Source organism: Stegostoma tigrinum, chromosome 3 (genome assembly GCF_030684315.1).
Source record: "Stegostoma tigrinum isolate sSteTig4 chromosome 3, sSteTig4.hap1, whole genome shotgun sequence".
NCBI lineage: Eukaryota > Metazoa > Chordata > Chondrichthyes > Orectolobiformes > Stegostomatidae > Stegostoma > Stegostoma tigrinum.
In genome coordinates, this window is record NC_081356.1 from 123342079 (window position 1) to 123361243 (window position 19165).

The 19165-nt window shown below is 43.0% G+C and overlaps 1 protein-coding gene across 3 annotated transcripts in view; it reads left to right on the top strand.

Annotated features, from left to right (window-relative positions):
* fbxo8 (F-box protein 8) overlaps positions 1-19165 on the top strand; it is a 56090-nt gene that overhangs the window by 16286 nt on the left and 20639 nt on the right. For 2 of the 3 annotated variants that reach the window (XM_048526974.2, XM_048526976.2), the window contains exon 2: positions 16500-16810. In XM_048526974.2, coding sequence (XP_048382931.1) covers positions 16500-16810 — 311 coding nt within the window. Of the gene's footprint in view, positions 1-16030; positions 16194-16499; positions 16811-19165 lie in introns of those variants that run through there. The other variant, XM_048526977.2, reaches the window with a different exon arrangement.

The following is a 19165-nucleotide window of genomic DNA, read 5'->3' on the forward strand; positions in this document are numbered from 1 at the left end:
TCTTTTATTCAACTTCTTGAGCTGGACAAGAGCATTGACTCGAGCAGATTATCAGTGCTGAGTTTCTGATCATTGCCTGGAGACAGTAAAACACAGATGAAAAACATCCAACATCAAAAAATTCATGGATGAAGCCTTTCAATACAATTGGCGACATTGTAAAATGGCAACAGGGGTTCCAGATCTCTGAAGCACAAATTTACTTTTCTGATGTCAGATGAGAAGTTTGAGAAACAATTGTATATTTGATAGTATGAACTAAAAGTAGGTATTAGATTTTCCAGATGTTAATTTGCATTAATTGAAAATTACAATGAGTCTGGACGTTAAAGCCGAAAATATGTGGATCTGTGGAATATTATGTAATGTTATACCTGTGACCAATCTGATATGTTAGGCAGTATTAATGGTTCAATATTGTATCTTGCCATAAAGACTAAAAGTCCTCTGCTCATTTATGTATAGTTCCACTGCTATTTTTGTATCCTGAAACATGTTTCCTGCAACGTTTCATTGTCACTCATTAATGAGCTGCTTAAACGCAGCACAATGTGAAGTTCAGCTTGTGAGTTTGAACATACAATGCCATCATGGTATTGTTCAGCCCACAATTTATTTGCTTGCGTGTGTATAACACAACACATTGTTCAAGAGGCATCGGCTGAGCTAGCACAACAGTTCCACAGAGGAACAGCAAAACAATCATCAACAATTTTAAATAATCCGAAAGGTTAAAAACCAACATAAAGTCAGAATATTTTGAAGAAATGAGGCACAGGAACTTGTTGTTATTTGAAGGACTTGTGCCCTTTCCAGATGTGCTGTATAATACAATTTTCTTGCCTTGTGGAACAAAATTGCCTGCTTAGCAGCTGGAGCATGATTCATGAAGAGGCACTAATGAATAGACCAACTCGTTCTGCATTTTTACTGCATTGTAACTCAGGACAATTTTCCTGATGCTATTTGACATATCATCTCACCACAAAAAAAATGAGGGTACAGTTGTCAGCAAGTGAATTTTGATGTCTGGAAAATTGATCCATTGTAGCAGAACTGATGCCTGGGATGTTTTATTTCCCAGGCCTCGATCAAATCCCACTGTCCAACTCCCACTTTTTTTGAAGATGGGTAATCAGTTCAATTTGAGCCCAACTAGATCTGTTACAGTGATAATGGGAACTGCAGATGCTGGAGAATCCAAGATCATAAAATGTGAGGCTGGATGAACACAGCAGGCCCAGCAGCATCTCAGGAGCACAAAAGCTGACGATTCGGGCCGAGACCCTTCATCAGAGAGGGGGATGGGGAGAGGGTTCTGGAATAAATAGGGAGAGAGGGGGAGGCGGACCGAAGATGGAGAGAAAAGAAGATAGGTGGGGAGGTAGGGAAGGGATAGGTCAGTCCAGGGAAGACGGACAGGTCAAGGAGGTGGGATGAGGTTAGTAGGTAGGAGATGGAGGTGCGGCTTGGGGTGGGAGGAAGGGATGGTTGAGAGGAAGAACAGGTGAGGGAGGCAGAGACATGCTGGGCTGGTTTTGGGAGGCAGTGGGTGGAGGAGAAGAGCTGGGCTGGTTGTGTGGTGCAGTGGGGGGAGGGGACGAACTGGGCTGGTTTTGGGATGCGGTGGGGGAAGGGGAGATTTTGAAGCTGGTGAAGTCCACATTGATACCATTGGGCTGCAGGGTTCCCAAGCGGAATATGAGTTGCTGTTCCTGCAACCTTCGGGTGGCACTGCAGGAGGCCCATGATGGACATGTCATCTAAAGAATGGGAGGGGGAGTGGAAATGGTTTGCGACTGGGAAGTGCAGTTGTTTATTGCGAACCGAGCGGAGGTGTTCTGCAAAGCGGTCCCCAAGCCTCCGCTTGGTTTCCCCAATGTAGAGGAAGCCACACCGGGCACAGTGGATACAGTATACCACATTGGCAGATGTGCAGGTGAAACTCTGCTTAATGTGGAAAGTCATCTTGGGGCCTGGGATAGGGGTGAGGGAGGAGGTGTGGGGGCAGGTGTAGCGTTTCTTGCGGTTGCAGGGGAAGGATCCGGGGGTGGTGAGGTTGGAGGGCAGTGTGGAGCAAACAAGGGAGTCACGGAGAGAGTGGTCTCTCCGGAAAGCAGACAGGGGTGGGGATGGAAAAATGTCTTGGGTGCTGGGGTCGGATTGTAGATGGCGGAAGTGTTGGAGAATGATGCGTTGTATCCGGAGGTTGGTGGGGTGGTGTGTGAGAACGAGGGGGATCCTCTTTGGGCGGTTGTGGCGGGGGCGGGGTGTGAGGGATGTGTTGCGGGAAATGCGGGAGACGCGGTCAAGGACATTAACCGCCACAACCTCTCCACCCCTCTCACCCACTCCAACCTCTCCCCCGCAGAACGGGCAGCGCTCCGCTTCCTCCGCTCCAACCCCAACCTCACCATCAAACCCGCAGACAAGGGTGGCGCAGTGGTAATATGGCGCACTGACCTCTACATCGCCGAGGCCAGACGCCAACTCTCCGACACCACCTCCTACTGCCCCCACCCGAGCACCAAACCATCATCTCCAAGACCAGTTATGACCTCATCACCTCAGGGGACCTCCCACCCACAGCCTCCAAGCTCATTGTTCCCCAACCCCGCAGGGCCCGTTTCTATCTCCTTCCCAAAATCCACAAACCTGCCTGCCCTGGTTGACCCATCGTCTCAGCCTGTTCCTGCCCCACCGAACTCATCTCCACCTATCTGGACTCCATTTTTTCCCCTTTGGTCCAGGAACTCCCCACCTACGTCCGTGACACCACCCACGCCCTCCACCTCCTCCAGGACTTCCAATTCCCTGGCCCCCAACACCTCATTTTCACCATGGACGTCCAGTCCCTATACACCTGCATTCCGCATGCAGATGGCCTCAAGGCCCTCCGCTTCTTCCTGTCCCGCAGGCCCGACCGGTCCCCCTCCACCGACACCCTCATCCGCCTAGCCGAACTCGTCCTCACCCTCAACAACTTCTCTTTCGATTCCTCCCACTTCCTACAGACTAAGGGGGTGGCCATGGGCACCCGCATGGGCCCCAGCTATGCCTGCCTCTTTGTAGGTTACGTGGAACGGTCCCTCTTCCGCACCTACACAGGCCCCAAACCCCACCTCTTCCTCCGTTACGTTGATGACTGTGTCGGCGCCGCCTCTTGCTCCCCAGAGGAGCTCGAACAGTTCATCCACTTCACCAACACCTTCCACCCCAACCATCAGTTCACCTGGGCCATCTCCAGCAAATCCCTCACTTTCCTGGATCTCTCAGTCTCCATCTCAGGCAACCAGCTTGTAACTGATGTCCATTTCAAGCCCACCGACTCCCACAGCTACCTAGAATACACCTCCTCCCACCCACGCTCCTGCAAAAATTCCATCCCCTATTCCCAATTCCTCCGCCTCCCCCGCATCTGCTCCCAGGATGAGGCATTCCACTCCCGCACATCCCAGATGTCCAAGTTCTTCAAGGACCGCAACTTTCCTCCCACAAGGGCGAGAACGCCCTTGACCGCATCTCCCGCATTTCCGGCAACACATCCCTCATACCCCGCCATCGCCAGAACCGCCCAAAGAGGATCCCCCTTGTTCTCACACACCACCCCACCAACCTCCGGATACAACGCATCATCCTCTGACACTTCCGCCATCTACAATCCGACCCCACCGCCCAAGACATTTTTCCATCCCCACCCCTGTCTGCTTTCCGGAGAGACCACTCTCTCCGTGACTCCCTTGTTCGCTCCACACTGCCCTCCAACCCCATCACACCCAGCACCTTCCCCTGCAACCGCAGGAAATGCTACACTTGCCCCCACACCTCCTCCCTCACCCCTATCCCAGGCCCCAAGATGACTTTCCACGTTAAGCAGAGGTTCACCTGTACTTCGACCAATGTGGTATACTGTATCCACTGTACCCGGTGTGTCTTCCTCTACATTGGGGAAACCAAGCGGAGGCTTGGGGACCGCTTTGCAGAACACCTCCGCTTGGTTCGCAATACACAACTGCACCTCCCAGTCGCAAACCATTTCCACTCCGCCTCCCATTCTTTAGATGACATGTCCATCATGGGCCTCCTGCAGTGCCACAATGATGCCACCCGAAGGCTGCAGGAACAGCAACTCATATTCCGCTTGGGAACCCTGCAGCCCAATGGTATCGATGTGGACTTCACCAGCTTCAAAATCTCCCCTTCCCCCACCGCATCCCAAAACCAGCCCAGCTCTTCCCCTCCACCCACTGCATCCCAAAACCAGTCCAACCTGTCTCTGCCTCCCTTACCTGTTCTTCCTCTCAACCATCCCTTCCTCCCACCCCAAGCCGCACCTCCATCTCCTACCTACTAACCTCATCCCACCTCCTTGACCTGTCCGTCTTCCCTGGACTGACCTATCCCCTCCCTACCTCCCCACCTATCTTCTCTCCATCTTCGGTCCGCCTCCCCCTCTCTCCCTATTTATTCCAGAACCCTCACCCCATCCCCCTCTCTGATGAAGAGTCTCAGCCCGAAACGTCAGCTTTTGTGCTCCTGAGATGCTGCTGGGCCTGCTGTGTTTATCCAGCCTCACATTTTATTATCTTAGATCTGTTACATGTTGGATATGCATATTGTTTGGTGTAGAAGCGCTTGCAGCTCTGGACAGGTGAAGATCATATTTCTTGTTTGTCATTGTGAATCTGATTTGTTCAATCTATCCCAAGACCTTGGAGACATTGCACGTAGATTCTCTGCATCATCTAGGAGAACAGATGTACTGACATCCACATCCTTGAAATAGCTAATAGCATAAGCATCAAGACTATGAGCATTTGAAACCAGCTCTGCTGAGCCAGCTGTGCGCATAGGATGCCGGGGTTCCAACAAAATGTTCTTTGCTCAATTCACAGAGTACTCCAATGACAGGACCAAGGAAGTGTTTCAAATACCTCTTGAAGACTTAGCTTTAAAAAAGCAACATAGACAACAACATCTGGGAGACCTTCTCTCAGAAAAAAACATTGACTTGGAGGAAATCTCTATGAAGGGGACATACAGAAAAAGAATCTGAGAAAGGAATACCAGTAATTTTGAGTCCAAAGACTAGTTCCACCTCCCAAAAAACACCTGTCAGCTGTGCAGGGAGATGCAGCTCTAGGATCTGGCTTGTCAGCCATGCAAGGACCCACAAAACCCATCAGCGACAAGGCATTTCATGGGTGGACAGTCATACTGGTTAGCATAGACTGTATCATATAGGACAATCCTGTGCAAAGTTTTGTGTTGTCTCATGAGCATTATTGAAACTCTTCCGTAAGACCTTCTCTATTTGAGGACAAACACTAGTGTTTACTAGAAAATATTCTTCTCAAAAGAAGCAATATTTTATTCAGAAAACCAGTCGATATAAAATCAGTATAAAATAATGTATAAAAGGCACATCTATGTTTTAAAATATGAGGCAGTACTGTCAGAAAACAAAGGCAACCCTTTCTCCTTTTTGACTGACATTGCTTCAAACTTTAAATTCCACAAAGTCATTCCTATGTTTCTGACTGTTCTGTCAGTGTCACGTTTTGTCCCACTGGGAGCATTAAAATCTGCTGAAATATCATTGGAACTTGCCCAAACCACCCTCATTGTTGACCATTACAGTTTGAGTAAAGCAGTATTTTTTTGTTAAGCCTGTGTGTTATCTTAAGCATACATTTCAGTCACTTTTTAAAAATTCTTGTAGTGCTTATTGCAATATATCAGGATTTCCTTCATGTTATCTCACTCTCATGTTGAATCCTTAACTGCCGTTTTTAACAACATTCACAAATAAATATGGTAATGCTCTTAACCTTAGATCAAGTGCATTAATATTATCCTGCGTATTCTCCAACAAACTGTCTATCAGGTCGTTAGGTGCGACATCATTGACTTCAGAACAACACCAAACAAAAAATAATGGCTTGCCTACAGAATGAGCCTAGAGTCTTCTCACAGAACATGTATAAGATCTGCAGAGAGAATAGGATGAATTTCTGGTGTGTATACTAAAATTATGATCTGAATCTTACCAGAAATTGGGTAAGTATGGAGAGTTTCTCTCCCTGAGGCTTAATGAGTTTTTTCACTCATTTATCCCAAACACTCATGTTTACCATTAACCACACCCAACCAGCTCTCCGATTATCCTCTCTTCCCACTCCCACCAAAAGTGGAAGTACTGTCTGCTGGAGCAGTCCAGGATTCCTAACACTGTATTTAATTGTGCACTTGGTTAAGCACTTTCAGTCAGTACCCCTGAGCTTATTTGGCCCAGATAGGGTAGATAAGGGAATTTTGACCGGAACATAGAAATCGCAATGGTGGTGCAGAGGAGGGAGATCCTCTTCCTCAAGGAATGTCAGAGGATTTTCATGACACCGGACTCTGCCAGCCTGATTCAAACCCATGAGGCACAGCTTCTGCCCCTATGTGTCTTAACAGTTTGATTCTAATAGGGTCATTCTCTCTTCATGCTCCAGCTTCTCCTTTGTTGTTGCCCCTATTACAGCCATGAAGTTTCTGGCCCTGTTGACAATTTTTAAGGATCTTGGGCAATGAATATCAATGAATGTTTGTTTGTTTGTTTGTTTGTTTGATCTGAGAGGGCATCAAAGTTGGTCCAGTCCTGTCCTCAAACTAAAAATAGATATTCTTGGAGAAATTCAGCAGTTCTGACAAATTCTATGGAGAAGAAACAGAGTTAGAATCTCGAATCCAGTGACCAACTTCAGAACACCAAGTGGGGCAGTTGACAGGAATCATGCAGGGCAACTGTGGACTGTCGGTGCTTGACCAACTGCACTGTTCAAGATCCTTTTAAGGCTAACTCAAGCAATAAGAATTCTGAGAAGTCCTGGCAGTGTTCAGTACTTGTACCTGTGACACACAGAAAATGCAATGAATGAAGTGCTTTGGGGAATGGTGTTTAGGTAATGAAGTAAGTTTGAGGACACATGGCCTGAGAAAACTTGCTAGGCTAGCTGAGAGAAACCCATAATGGAATTTGTCAAAATGGCAGATTTCTGGTAAGATTGAGCCCAGTATTTCTCTTGTGGTGAAGACCTTAATGCGAGACTATCAATACAAGATAGTCACCAAGAAACCTAATAGGGTGAAATTCTTGAGCGATTTTCTCGGCCAAAGAGCCATGGGAATATTGAAGTTAGAGTGGTTGAAGCTAACAGTATGAAAGTATTTAATGGAAAACTAGACAGTAATAAATGGTTAGAGTATTGAGAAAAACTGAGAGAAAACTTGAGTGGAGCACGAGCACTGGCGTGGGCAATGTTGATTGAATTGCCTGTTTCAGTGCTATGCATTCTCTGTAATTTGATGTACCAAATATACTTGAGTAAAAGTCAATCCTCTATTTTTTAAGCCAAAATTTTCCATATACCTCCTATAAAAAGTTGCTCCTAGCTCCTCATAGATAACAGATCAACATTTGTGAGTCAAGTTATTATCCTGTGCGTAAATGTTACAATGAGGAAATTGATTGATTTTTTTTGTGCTATTATGTGTTTTGATGTACAATTCACATGAATGTCAGGCTATGGATTTCTTAAGTTTGTTATCAAACAAACACAGTTTTTCACTCCATCATTTCCTGCATAAGATAGGCCCATATTCTTTTACTTCACTATAATTATCTTATCCCTGATTGATTGGGCTTGCAGCTGTTGACGATTTCCCTTGGCTACAATGATCGGCAAGACTAAATGAGAATCAAATATCTGATAAACCTTTTTATCAGAAATAGAAGCTTAGAATGTTGGTTTGGAAAAACTAAAACAACAGTAGATACAAGTAAGCAGAGGACAATGGAAGAATTTGGCACACAAGTTTAAGATGTATTAGTTCAGAGGGAGATGACAACCTCCCTTTGTGTGCAATTGGGCTTCTGCTAATGATGTGTTATTTTTGACTGTGGCATGAATTCTGGCCCCTCAAAAGTAGTATCCATCTAATAGGTGACCTCAAATTTAACCATTTAAAAAAAGTCTGAAAAATTCAACTTCACACGAGCATGTATGGTAATCATCATATAGCAAAAGGTCACTTGTGAAATAATTTGTATTTTAGAGATCTATTTAAAACTTAAGTGTAAGAAACAGCCCCCATTTTTAGAAAAAAAAGTTATTCAGTGACTTGGTTGAGACTTCCAAAATGTAGGAACTCCATCATGAGAAATGGGAATGAATTTTCCCATATTTTAACTTGTGTCAATTTCAGAAAGTTTCATGAAGAGTTTTCCTCTGAGCCCCAGTAGCTTTTCTTATGCAATTCTCCACTGCCCACCTCATGTAATTAAGCATCTCACCTTCATGGCATAGTTCTCGTGAAACCTTTGTGGTCAGCAGAGACAGAAAAGCTTCCTGGTCCTTCTGGCCATCGTACTGTGGGCACCATATTTAAACCATTCCTGCACATTTCAAACACTTTAACCTAGGAGTAAAAGCACATTACTGCAAATGCTGGAAATCTGAAACAAACACAAATGCTGCAGAATAACAAAGTGTGGAGCTGAATGAACACAGCAGGCCAAGCAGCATGTTAAGAGCACAAAAGCTGGTGTTTTGGGCCTAGACCCTAATCAGAAAAGCTGCAGAAACTCAGCAGGTCTGGCAGCATCTGATGTTCTTCTGAATTGTGAAAAAGAGTCCTATCAGACTTGCAGCATTAACTTTGTTTCTCTCTCCACAGTCATTGCCAGAGTTTTTCCAGAATTCTGTATTAGTTACAAGCCAAAAACTACCCTTAATACATTGCTCTTCACGCCAAATGATGTAGCTGAGAGTGGCGGCTTGGCACCCTATTTTGGAGATCACCTCTGGTGGAGAGGAAAGTCCTCTTTCCCCAGTACTAACAATAAAAACCACAACACCAGACACTACAATCCTGCTCTGAAGTAACCATTTAGTCACTAATATCCCTAGACCGGGAGAAAGTGAGCAATGCAATAAGTTCTTCTGAACCCTGCAGCGCTAAGTTGTTTTTTTTTTCATTTATTCATGGGATGTGGATGTCACTAGCTAGACCAGCACTTATTGCTCAATAATTGAATTCAAATTCCACCATTTGCCATCGTGCAATGGATTCAAACCCAGATCCCCAGAACGTTAGAGATTTTGGGAACTGCAGATGCTGGAAAATCCGAGATTGTGGAGCTGGATGAACACAGCAGGCCAAGCAGCATCTTAGGACCCCAAAAGCTGATGTTTTGGGCCTAGACCCTTCATCAGAAAAGGCTTTTCTGATGAAGGGTCTAGGCCCGAAACGTCAGCTTTTGTGCTCCTAAGATGCTGCTTGGCCTGCTGTGTTCATCCAGCTCCACGCTTTGTTATCCCCACAACATTAGTTGGATCTCTGGATTAATAGTTTAACGATAATACCACTAGACCATCACCTATCCCGCACTACAAATACTACCATTTTCTCTCTCTTTTGTGGCATTCAGTCTCTGCCAGTGCATACACCTCCCACCAAATATCATGGTCTACCACATTCATTGCAGAAGAAAACAGCCCACAGCAAGGCAAGAAGGGTGTCAGCGTTGCTGACATTCAACTCCTCATCCCATACTGGCTGAAAATCCTTGAGGCTCATGGGTGATGACTGCACCTGCTTACAGAAGACTTGGTATGTCCTGGTAACCTGGTAAGCTTCACTGCCCTGTGCTGTGTTACTCTTCCAGTACAACCAATGTAAACTTATATATGCCTTCTCCCTCTAGTGCACAAACCGTTCCTGCTCTTGCCTTAAGGCAACAGCATCCGCCAACTCAGATTACATTCACCTTTAATGGTTATTTTATGTCGATTAGACTCAAGCGCAATCTGCATGTGTTACTGGTACCATCCCTCAGCTGACTGGGGAAGAAATGCCCCAGATCACTAATGGTCCAAGTTCTGCTGGAAGCCATGTGCTCGCTCAGCCCAGGCAGAAGATGATCCTGTGGTCTCTGTCTTTAATAACTTTGTGAAAATGCACCAACACACATGAGCAGGAGGTACTTTTGCTGGAGACGTTTTGTAAATTGATGAACTGTTGGAGGAGTCCACTAACATAGAACAGCACAAGACAGGCCCTTCAGACCACAATGTTGTGTCAACCTGTTATCCTACTCTAAGATCAAACTGCCCTGCATATCCTGCATTTTGCTAATATCCATGTGCTTATCCAAGAGTTACTTAAATGTCCCGCAGTATCTGACTCCACTACCACCACCAGCAGCACTCCATGCACTGTCCACTTTCTCTGTAAAGAACCTACCTCTGACATCTCCCCTATACCTTCCTCCAATCACCTTTAAAATTACGACCCTTCGTAATATCATTTCCGCCCTGGGAAAAAGTCTCTGGGTATCCACTGTAACTTTGCCTGTCATCACCTAGTACATCTTCTTCAAGTCCCCTCTCATCCTCCTTCGCTCCAATGAGAGAAGCCCTAACTCGCTCATCTTTTCGTCATAAGACTTGGCCTCCAGTCCAGGCAACATCCATCTCCTCTGCACCCCTTCTAAAGCTTCCACATTCCTCCTGTAATGAGGTTATCAGAACTGAACACACTATTGCAAGTGTGGTCTAACCAGGGTTTTATAGAGCTACATCATAACTTTGTGGCTCTTAAACTCGATTCCACTGCCAATGGATGCCAACAAACCATGTGCCCGCTTAACAACCCTGTCGACTTGGGTAGCAGCTTTGGGGACATGGACCCCAAAATCCCTCGGTTCCTCCACACTCTAAGAATCCGGCCATTAACCCTGTATTCTGCATTCAAATTCAACCTTCCAAAATGAATAATTTCACACTTCTCTGTGTTGAATTCCATCTGCCACTTCTTTGCCCAGCTCTGCATCCTAACTATCTGTACCAGACTGGCAACAGCATCCATGCATCTGTCTATCTCCATGGGCATATTGGTGGCCAACATGGTAAGCCAGGACTAACAGGATGCTCAGTGGCTTCCAGAAATGCATCCAGACCTCTACTCCTTTTTTAGGCATTAGAATGTACGGCCAAGATGTTGAGGTATTCCACATAGGACCCCCCACCTTACCCTCTTCATGACATGGTTTCAACAAGGAGCAGTGGAATTGTGCCTGGTGCTTGAGACAGTATTCATCCTTCAACAAACTTCCATAAAAACAGGTGACCTAGTCAAAATCACATTGCTGTTTTTCGGAGTTGCGACAACTCCTGCATAACTATAGAATTGCTTAAAACATATTTGTTGCAAACTGTTTTACAGCATCCTGAAAGGCACAATACAAATACATGTTATCCTTCATTTTCCTGTTCTGTATGCCCAGTGCTGGAAAAACCTCCTCATTAAGTAGCAGTTGTGATATTGAGCATGAATATAAATTCCAGCAGGACAGTTTGTAAAGATGAGTTCACTAACTCTGCTAACACCAGGAAAATGGCATTAAAAGCTTACTGGCTTGACATGTAAACTCAACTCCATTCATTCCAGGAATGGGGCCTGCCATTCCTTTTGTGCTTTCGCCCTCAGATAACTCCACCTTCACAATATGAGATTGACTGACTGATTTTATGAAACTGAAACGAATGAAGCATTCTGTTGAAAAAGAAAGAAAACTCAAGCAAACTGCTAACACTATCCCACACAACTAGGCATTGAAAAGAAGTGTAGACTTTGCAGTGCTGTTTACGGTTCGCAAGAACCAATTTAGAAGAAGAATGATCACTTGGGTAAGATATCAGGAAACTGTCCCCATTGGTCTAGCTCTGCCCAAAAAGGGGAATCAATGGAGGAAAAACAAAAAAAAAAGACACAGCAACAGGATCTGACTCCATCTGTGTTCTTGGAATTGAATTTTGACATTTCATGAGTGAAGATATGTTAACATAAAGTTTGCATGAATAGCTTGAGTTTATAACAATTTCATGAGTTTCAACAAACATTTACTATGCGAAATCATGTGATACTTGCCACAATTACTGCACCTTTTCATTTCCTTGACAGTGCTGTTATCGTGACCCTTTGTACAAACTCATAAGTAGACTTTTTATTCCTTTTTCAGTAAGAGGACAGTAATCTGAAAAGATCATTTGAAGCTCCATCTTGGATTGTGTCGTGTGTAACAAAAAAAAATCAAGCCTATTACTTCACAGACTGCCTCCTCCCCCTGTCCATGTTCTCCATTTGGATTTAACTTCATTCTGTGCCTAAATGTTTCTTTTCTCCTATATATCATGTATATATGTATATATATTTCTTTCTGAATAAAGATGGCAACATCTGGCCTGCCCTGGTTACTCTACCTTTTATTAGCATGTTAACTCTTGTAACTTGCATTACAATCAAAAATTTTAGATACTGTAATTAAAATAAAACTTGCAAGCTTTGACTCTTCTCTCTTGTTAAGTTATTCGTCAGTCTTCTCATTCAAGATGCATAGTCTTTTTTATGGCTTCTAGCCCATCACTCATGAATTTGTGAAGCCACTTTTACAAGCACTGCTGAAGGGTCTCACTTTCAGGAGTCATGGCCTGCACAGTGGTGCATTGGATGAATATAGAGGACCATTCCAGTATTTGACATGTAATGTACCTGTTTGTGTTTGTAGAAATGTTAGTGTTTGATAACAGTAGGTTTTGTTTGGGAGAAGTTTTAATTTATGGAGTGCAGAACCTGTTTACACTATCCTCTGTGATGTAAGTTACTAAGCTACAAACAGTCAGTGATGGTACAGTAGTTGAGAGCTACTGGGTTACAAACTTAGCACTTCAGACAGCAGCGTGGATCGAAAAGAAATATATCATGACTGCACTGCATCGTTACTATTAATCATGAAGCAGCTATAATACCGGACTGTTCAGTGAAACGCCACTAAATTATACTTCATTTTAATATTTCTGTACAGCACATATATCATCAACGCTTTACTTGCCTTTTAATTAGACATTGAACCTTTCTGGCACTAGATTTTCGATGCAGAATATGTTTAGTATTACCAATGTAAACAGCCCATTGATGCCTCTTTATTAACGTTCATGGGAGTGAATCTTCATTGTGACACAGATTCTGCATTAGTGTTAATACGGAAATACATCACAAAATTCTAGTATTTTAACTAAAACCATTCCAGTGTAATCCACTAAAACAGTACATCCCAAGCCTTTTCCCATATTACCCCACTTCAAGGCTTGAACATTATCGCAGCCCTTTAGTGAAAACTGAACGGACTGGGCTTATGGAGGGGTGAATATCTGAGAGTTGGGAGAAAATGATGGCTGTGCTCTGTGAAAGCATTTGCTGCCTCAGAACACAACCCCAACATTTCAGCTCTTAACCCCACTTGAGGCTCCCAAACCCCACGTTGGAAAGCCCTGCACTAGAATTCGCAGTCAAACCTGGGTAGAATTTTGGTTAGACAACACCTAGACTACTGTGCTCTGATCTGGGTCTTCATGTTTCAAAGAGGCTTAGTGGACATGAGAGAAGTAACAAAAAGCACTTACGAAAAAGTTACCAGAACTGAGAGGTTTTAATGATCAGAAAAGATTGAACTCAAAAGGAGAGTTTTATGCAAGGATTCATGGGGCTGATGCAGAGCTGATGCTGGGAATGTGTCTAAGACTAGAGATGATGTATGCAATAGCTTCAATTTTTAAAAAAAGGTCCTTTATGTAGAGTGTGCTGAGAACATTGGACTTGCTATACTGTGGAATGGGTGAGATGAACATATTACAGGATAGACATAATTGTTGTAGAGAAGGGTACAGGGGAGGTAACCAGACTGTTGCTGGGCCTATAAAATTGCAGCTATGAGAAAAAATTGAATAGGCTGAAGTTAGAACAGAGGGGTTTGAGGGGTGACTTAATTAAGGTTTATAAAGTAATGAAGGACTTCAATGGAGTAGACAGACAATTTCTGTTTCCTGTTGTAGGGAGGTTTAATGGGGTACAGAGGATTAGGAGAAATGTGAAGAAGCTTTTGTCATCCAGAGGATGCTGAGTGACTGGAATTCGCAGCTCAGTTTGGTATTGAGGTGGAAATCCTCACTCATGTAAAAGGAACATATAAACAGCTATGGACAAGTGGTGGAAAATGAGATTGGAATGGATTACTCTGCCGATCAGATTTGGCTGCATTGCTGAATTGCTACTTTCTATTCATGATTTATAGTTTACAGATTGTTTTGAGAAGCTCCATCAGTACATGAAGGAGAAAGGAATAGAGATATATGTTGGTATTTTGCAATTAAATAATTTGAGATGAGTCTCATATGAAACATTAACACCAGCTTGCATCAAGTGACTATTTTATTTTGTGAATTATCCCCACGTTTTCTGATCAAGACTGGAAATCCTATTTTGAAGCCTGATAAAGAAAATACCAACTTGCCTTCCTCCAGAGTAATCTTCTAATAAAGGATCCTTCATGGCTGACTCTGGCAGGATTCCTCATAAGGAGCATTACAAAAGAATACAAACAGAAGGCACAAGTCCCTTTTATGGCACAGGCTACTGTATTTCAAGTGTAAATGTTGCATGAGGATGAGTGTGCCAGATGCATATGTGATTGTGTAAATTTGTGGATTGGGTGAAATAAATGGGTAAAGAGATAGGGACATGAGATGGTTTAGGGTGTCTTCATGGGTAAAATGGGGAAGTTGAGTTAGGCCAAGTGATTTGGAAGTATTTTAGATGTTGATGGGGAGTTGGTGAGGCATCAGTTCTGGTCTTGTTACCCTGGAGATTTCAATCAATCTGATATTTCCTGGTTTACAATCCAGCTAAGTAAAATGGGAGATATGAGAAGTCCACCTTAACTCTCTGGAGACTTTTTTCGAGGATACCAGACAGGTTAATGGCCCAGCGATAGTTTAAACATCTCGACAAATCCCCATGTATTAATTGTGTCAGGACCTACAAGAGGTCTTATTGTAATATTTTGGGAACCTCAGCCAGTCTCCAGTTATAAAAATTTCAAAGTAGTAGTTGCCAGTTTTTATCCGAATTTCTCTTCATATCTGTAATGCTCTTCATCCAATTCTAAAATGCATAAAAGAACACTTCTTTCTTAATGGCTTTTAAACGTAATTTACTGTAGCTTATGCAACAAAATACATTGCATTTTTGACAATTCATATTTTTGTTTTGCAATATTTCTGATAATGCATTGGTGTTAAATTACACGATGTTTTAGAAAATAATAATTTTTAGAATTCTTTTTTTGCTCTTAGTCTGTTTATTTCTCTTCAGTGTAATAATCCAGGCAGGGTTAGACAGTTTAAGGAATGAACAGCGGAATTTCATTGGTGGTGGCAGTGTTTTTCGGATAGCAGTATAAAACACGTTCCCATCTCATGGTAATATCACAAAGGACAGCATGGAGATGTAACCAGTGTTACAAAAGCACATCTGATCATTCTTGTATGATTCTCCAGGAGCTTGCTGTAGGCAAATTAGTTGTAATATTGATTGCACTTACAAAAAAGGACTTAATTGGTTGTGAAGTTGATTTGGTACATCCTGAGCTCATGGAAAGCAGGATATAGTTGTAAGTCTAGTGCTCTTGTGTCAGTGTAGTAGTGTTCCACCATTTAGCCAGGAGGCCCAGGTTCAAGATCGCCTGCTCCACATGTGTATAATATTTCTGAACAGCTGGTTTAAAAAAAATATCAAAACCATAAGCTGAAGCAGACCATTTGGCCCATGGAGACTCCTGTGCCATCCCAGTGGATCATGGCTAATGTGTTAATCCTCATTTCCATTTAAGGAGTCTCTTGTGCCACAGTGATACTGTCCCTACCTCTGAGCCAGGAGGCCAGGGTTCAAGTCCCACCAGTTCCAGAGGTATGTTGCAATATTTCGGGGAAAGTTGCTTTAAATAACTGGCTGGCTGTCTTTAGCCACTGGTTTATTTGTAGCTGACCCTATGCGCACTCGGCAGCATATGTTGATTTTTTTTTCCCTAACTACCAATCTCCCACCGAGCGCATCTCATGCAGACTGCAACTTCACACAGATGCTTTCATTGTCTGTGGTAGCAGTAGTGTACTACATGGTTCATTTATGTACCAAGCTATTGAGAGAAGTTGTTAGTTCAGTTTATTCTTAATCGCTAGAAGCCAGTCATTCGTATTGGTTTTGTGCTTTTAAGAGAAATATACAATGGACGACGACATCTGATCACAGTATGACTTTCTTTAACATGTTTGTGATAATTTTTAAAGTAAAAACATATGTTGTAAACAAATGACAGCCAGCACCTCATTTGAACTCATCCTAATGCTGCAGATTTATTGTTGCAGCAATATCTTAGTCTGATGATTAACAAGCTTATGCTGTTCTCCAGAACAAACAGTATATAACAATTACACCTTAATTTAATTACTTGAGTACTACCCTTTCTCCCCCAACCTGTGGTACAGCTGAGGCGGTGTCTTGTTCATTGACCACTATTTGTTTTCATCTGTGCACTTTGTGTTTCATTTCTACAGATGGGTCAGGGGCTGTGGAGAGTTGTAAGGAATCAGCAGCTGCAACACAGAAGATACAGGGAGGAAAGTTATTACCTTGGGGGACATGACAGGAGACTCACTGCTGCAAGTCGCAAGCAGGCCCAGATTGGGATTGATATCTACCACATTCTGAGAGTTGGCAGATCGAAGGAAGAGCGTGGATTTCCAGACCTGGAGCTATTGCCCCCAGAGCTTAGTTTAACCATTCTGTCGTACTTGAATGCAACGGATCTTTGTCTGGCCTCATGTGTTTGGCAAGACTTGGCTAATGATGATGTCCTTTGGCAAGGGTAAGTATCGTTTTTATTGTTACTCATACATTGCTCTAGCCATAAGGAAATTTTAAAGCTTTTTTGCCAGAATTTGTAAACTAGTGAAGTGCTGTACGGCAGATTAGAATCAACTTTAATGCTTGTAGTCCACACAAGGTAAATTCTAGAAAATGCATTTGTAAAACAAGAACAAACCTTTTTTTAAATTTCTGAGATGTGTTTAACAGTAGGTAACGTTGATTGCTGAGGTATAATTGAAGGATCCTAATTACCATAAATGACAACTCTACACACAATAATTGAGTTTTAAAACTCATGCAAATAATTAGACCATCTCAGTCATTTTAAAGGAGCTTCAACTTGAGAGTTGTAATCGCATAATATGCCAGTCATAATGTTATAATATCTGCCAGTCAACTGTCTCTGTTGCTCTTTCATACTAATCTCTCATATTTGGTGAAACTATGTCTTCTGTCTAAAGGTTTAACAATATAAACAGACACATTCAATTATTATGCAATAGATTTCTACTTTCTTGATTTGTTCCTGTGGCTGCTATAGAAATTAAAATGAAGAAGGTTATTTCCTCAGTTCAAAGTTTCATTAATTGCAAACACAAGCACAGCAGATGGTCCATGTCTAATCAGATTTAGGCTCCACCGTACCAGCATATTTCCAAATGTTCATCTGACGAACTCAATTAATATTTGTGTCAAACAAGTGGCCACAACGTCGACAAAGCATTCAGGTTTCCACTATGTCTAAATAGGTCTCAATGCCCCTGAAGCACCCTCAGGTTCTTACTGAGTCACGAGACATTGATTCCTTAGTAGAATGTAGCTTTCTGAATTTTGATGGACGACAGAATTATGCTCTGAAACAAAGTCCCCAAAAGGTTCCGGAGATTGTACTACTTTTCACATTTAGGCCAAATAATTCAAAGTACCTGAGGAAAACAGTTTATTTTTAAAACACCAGAAAGCACAATTTCATGATATCTAATTTTACAATGCTGTAATTCAATTTGTGACTCAGACCTTAAGACAGTAAAATAGAGGTGCAGAATTTGGCCCTTGGGCCTGCTGTTCGATCATGGCTGATATGTTTCTCAACCCCATTCTTCTGCCTTCTCCCTGTATCCCTTGCTCCCCTTACTAACCAAGAACTTATCTATTTCTATCTTAAATACACTCAATTACTTGGCCTTCACAGCCCTCTGTGGCAATGAGTTTCACAGATTAATCACTCTCTGGCTGAAGAAATTCCTCTTCATCTCAGTTCTAAACAGTTGGCCTTTCACTCAGAATTTGTGCCTTCAGGTCCTACTCTGTTATGCTACTGGAAACATCTGCATGACAGCACCATCCAGGCGTGTCAGTATTCTGTAAATACCAAAGAGATCCCCCCCATCTTTTTAAACTCCGTCAGTTAGAGATCCAAACTCTTCATGTGATAAACCTTTCATCTCCAGAATCATTCTTGTAAACCTCCACTGGACCCCCTCCAACACTAGCACATCTTTCCTCAGATTTGGGGCTCAAACTGCTCTCAGTATTCCAAATGTAGTCTAACCACATCCTTCTACAGCCTCAACAGTATACCTTCGCTCTTGTATTCTAAGGTGAGGGAAAAAATAAGAAGTAACTGCTGGAAGCTGCTCGGCAAAAACAATACCCTGTTAGGGTAGCTTACTGTTAATACCGAAGAAAGCTTTAGTAAGCATGAATCCAAGTACAATAGAATAACAGAAGCTTACCACACAGAAGAAGGCAGTTCAACCAAAAGATACTTATAAGATGCAGGTAAAGCTAAACCCAAGTGGCTGAAGAATTCAAGAATGCTGATTTCCTGTTGAACTTAATAGCAGAGCCTGATTGGCATTTTGTAGATCCACTCCCCCCTTGCAGCCAGTGCTCAGAAGGAGAAAGCAGCAGCAGGACGCAGCAAATGGTAACCTTGGAGCTGGTCCCTGATTTGATCTGAAGCAGGTTGTTAACGAGAACTGTGGGAAAGTCATCAGTCAAGGCTGGGGTGTATGGTGGGGTTCTGAGATGACAAAGGCTTTCCTGGGCATCGTTTGGGATGATTTCTGACTGGCCTGGTCTCAAGAAGTGCTCATGGAACCACTTAACTGGGACATTCAGAACCATTCACCTTGCTGTCATTGCTGCTGACCCCTGGCTTATTTAGGAGTAAATTTCAGAATTGGCTGCCTAATTGCACTATGGAAACCCCATTTTAATTCTGGTAATTAATTATCACCCTCATCCTAACTCTAAGCCTCCTGCTTTGATATCTGCCGTTGTAATAAAAGGCTTTAGCCATGTGGCAGGATGGATCATATTGTAGCTGTTTCATTTTTTCTTAAATATC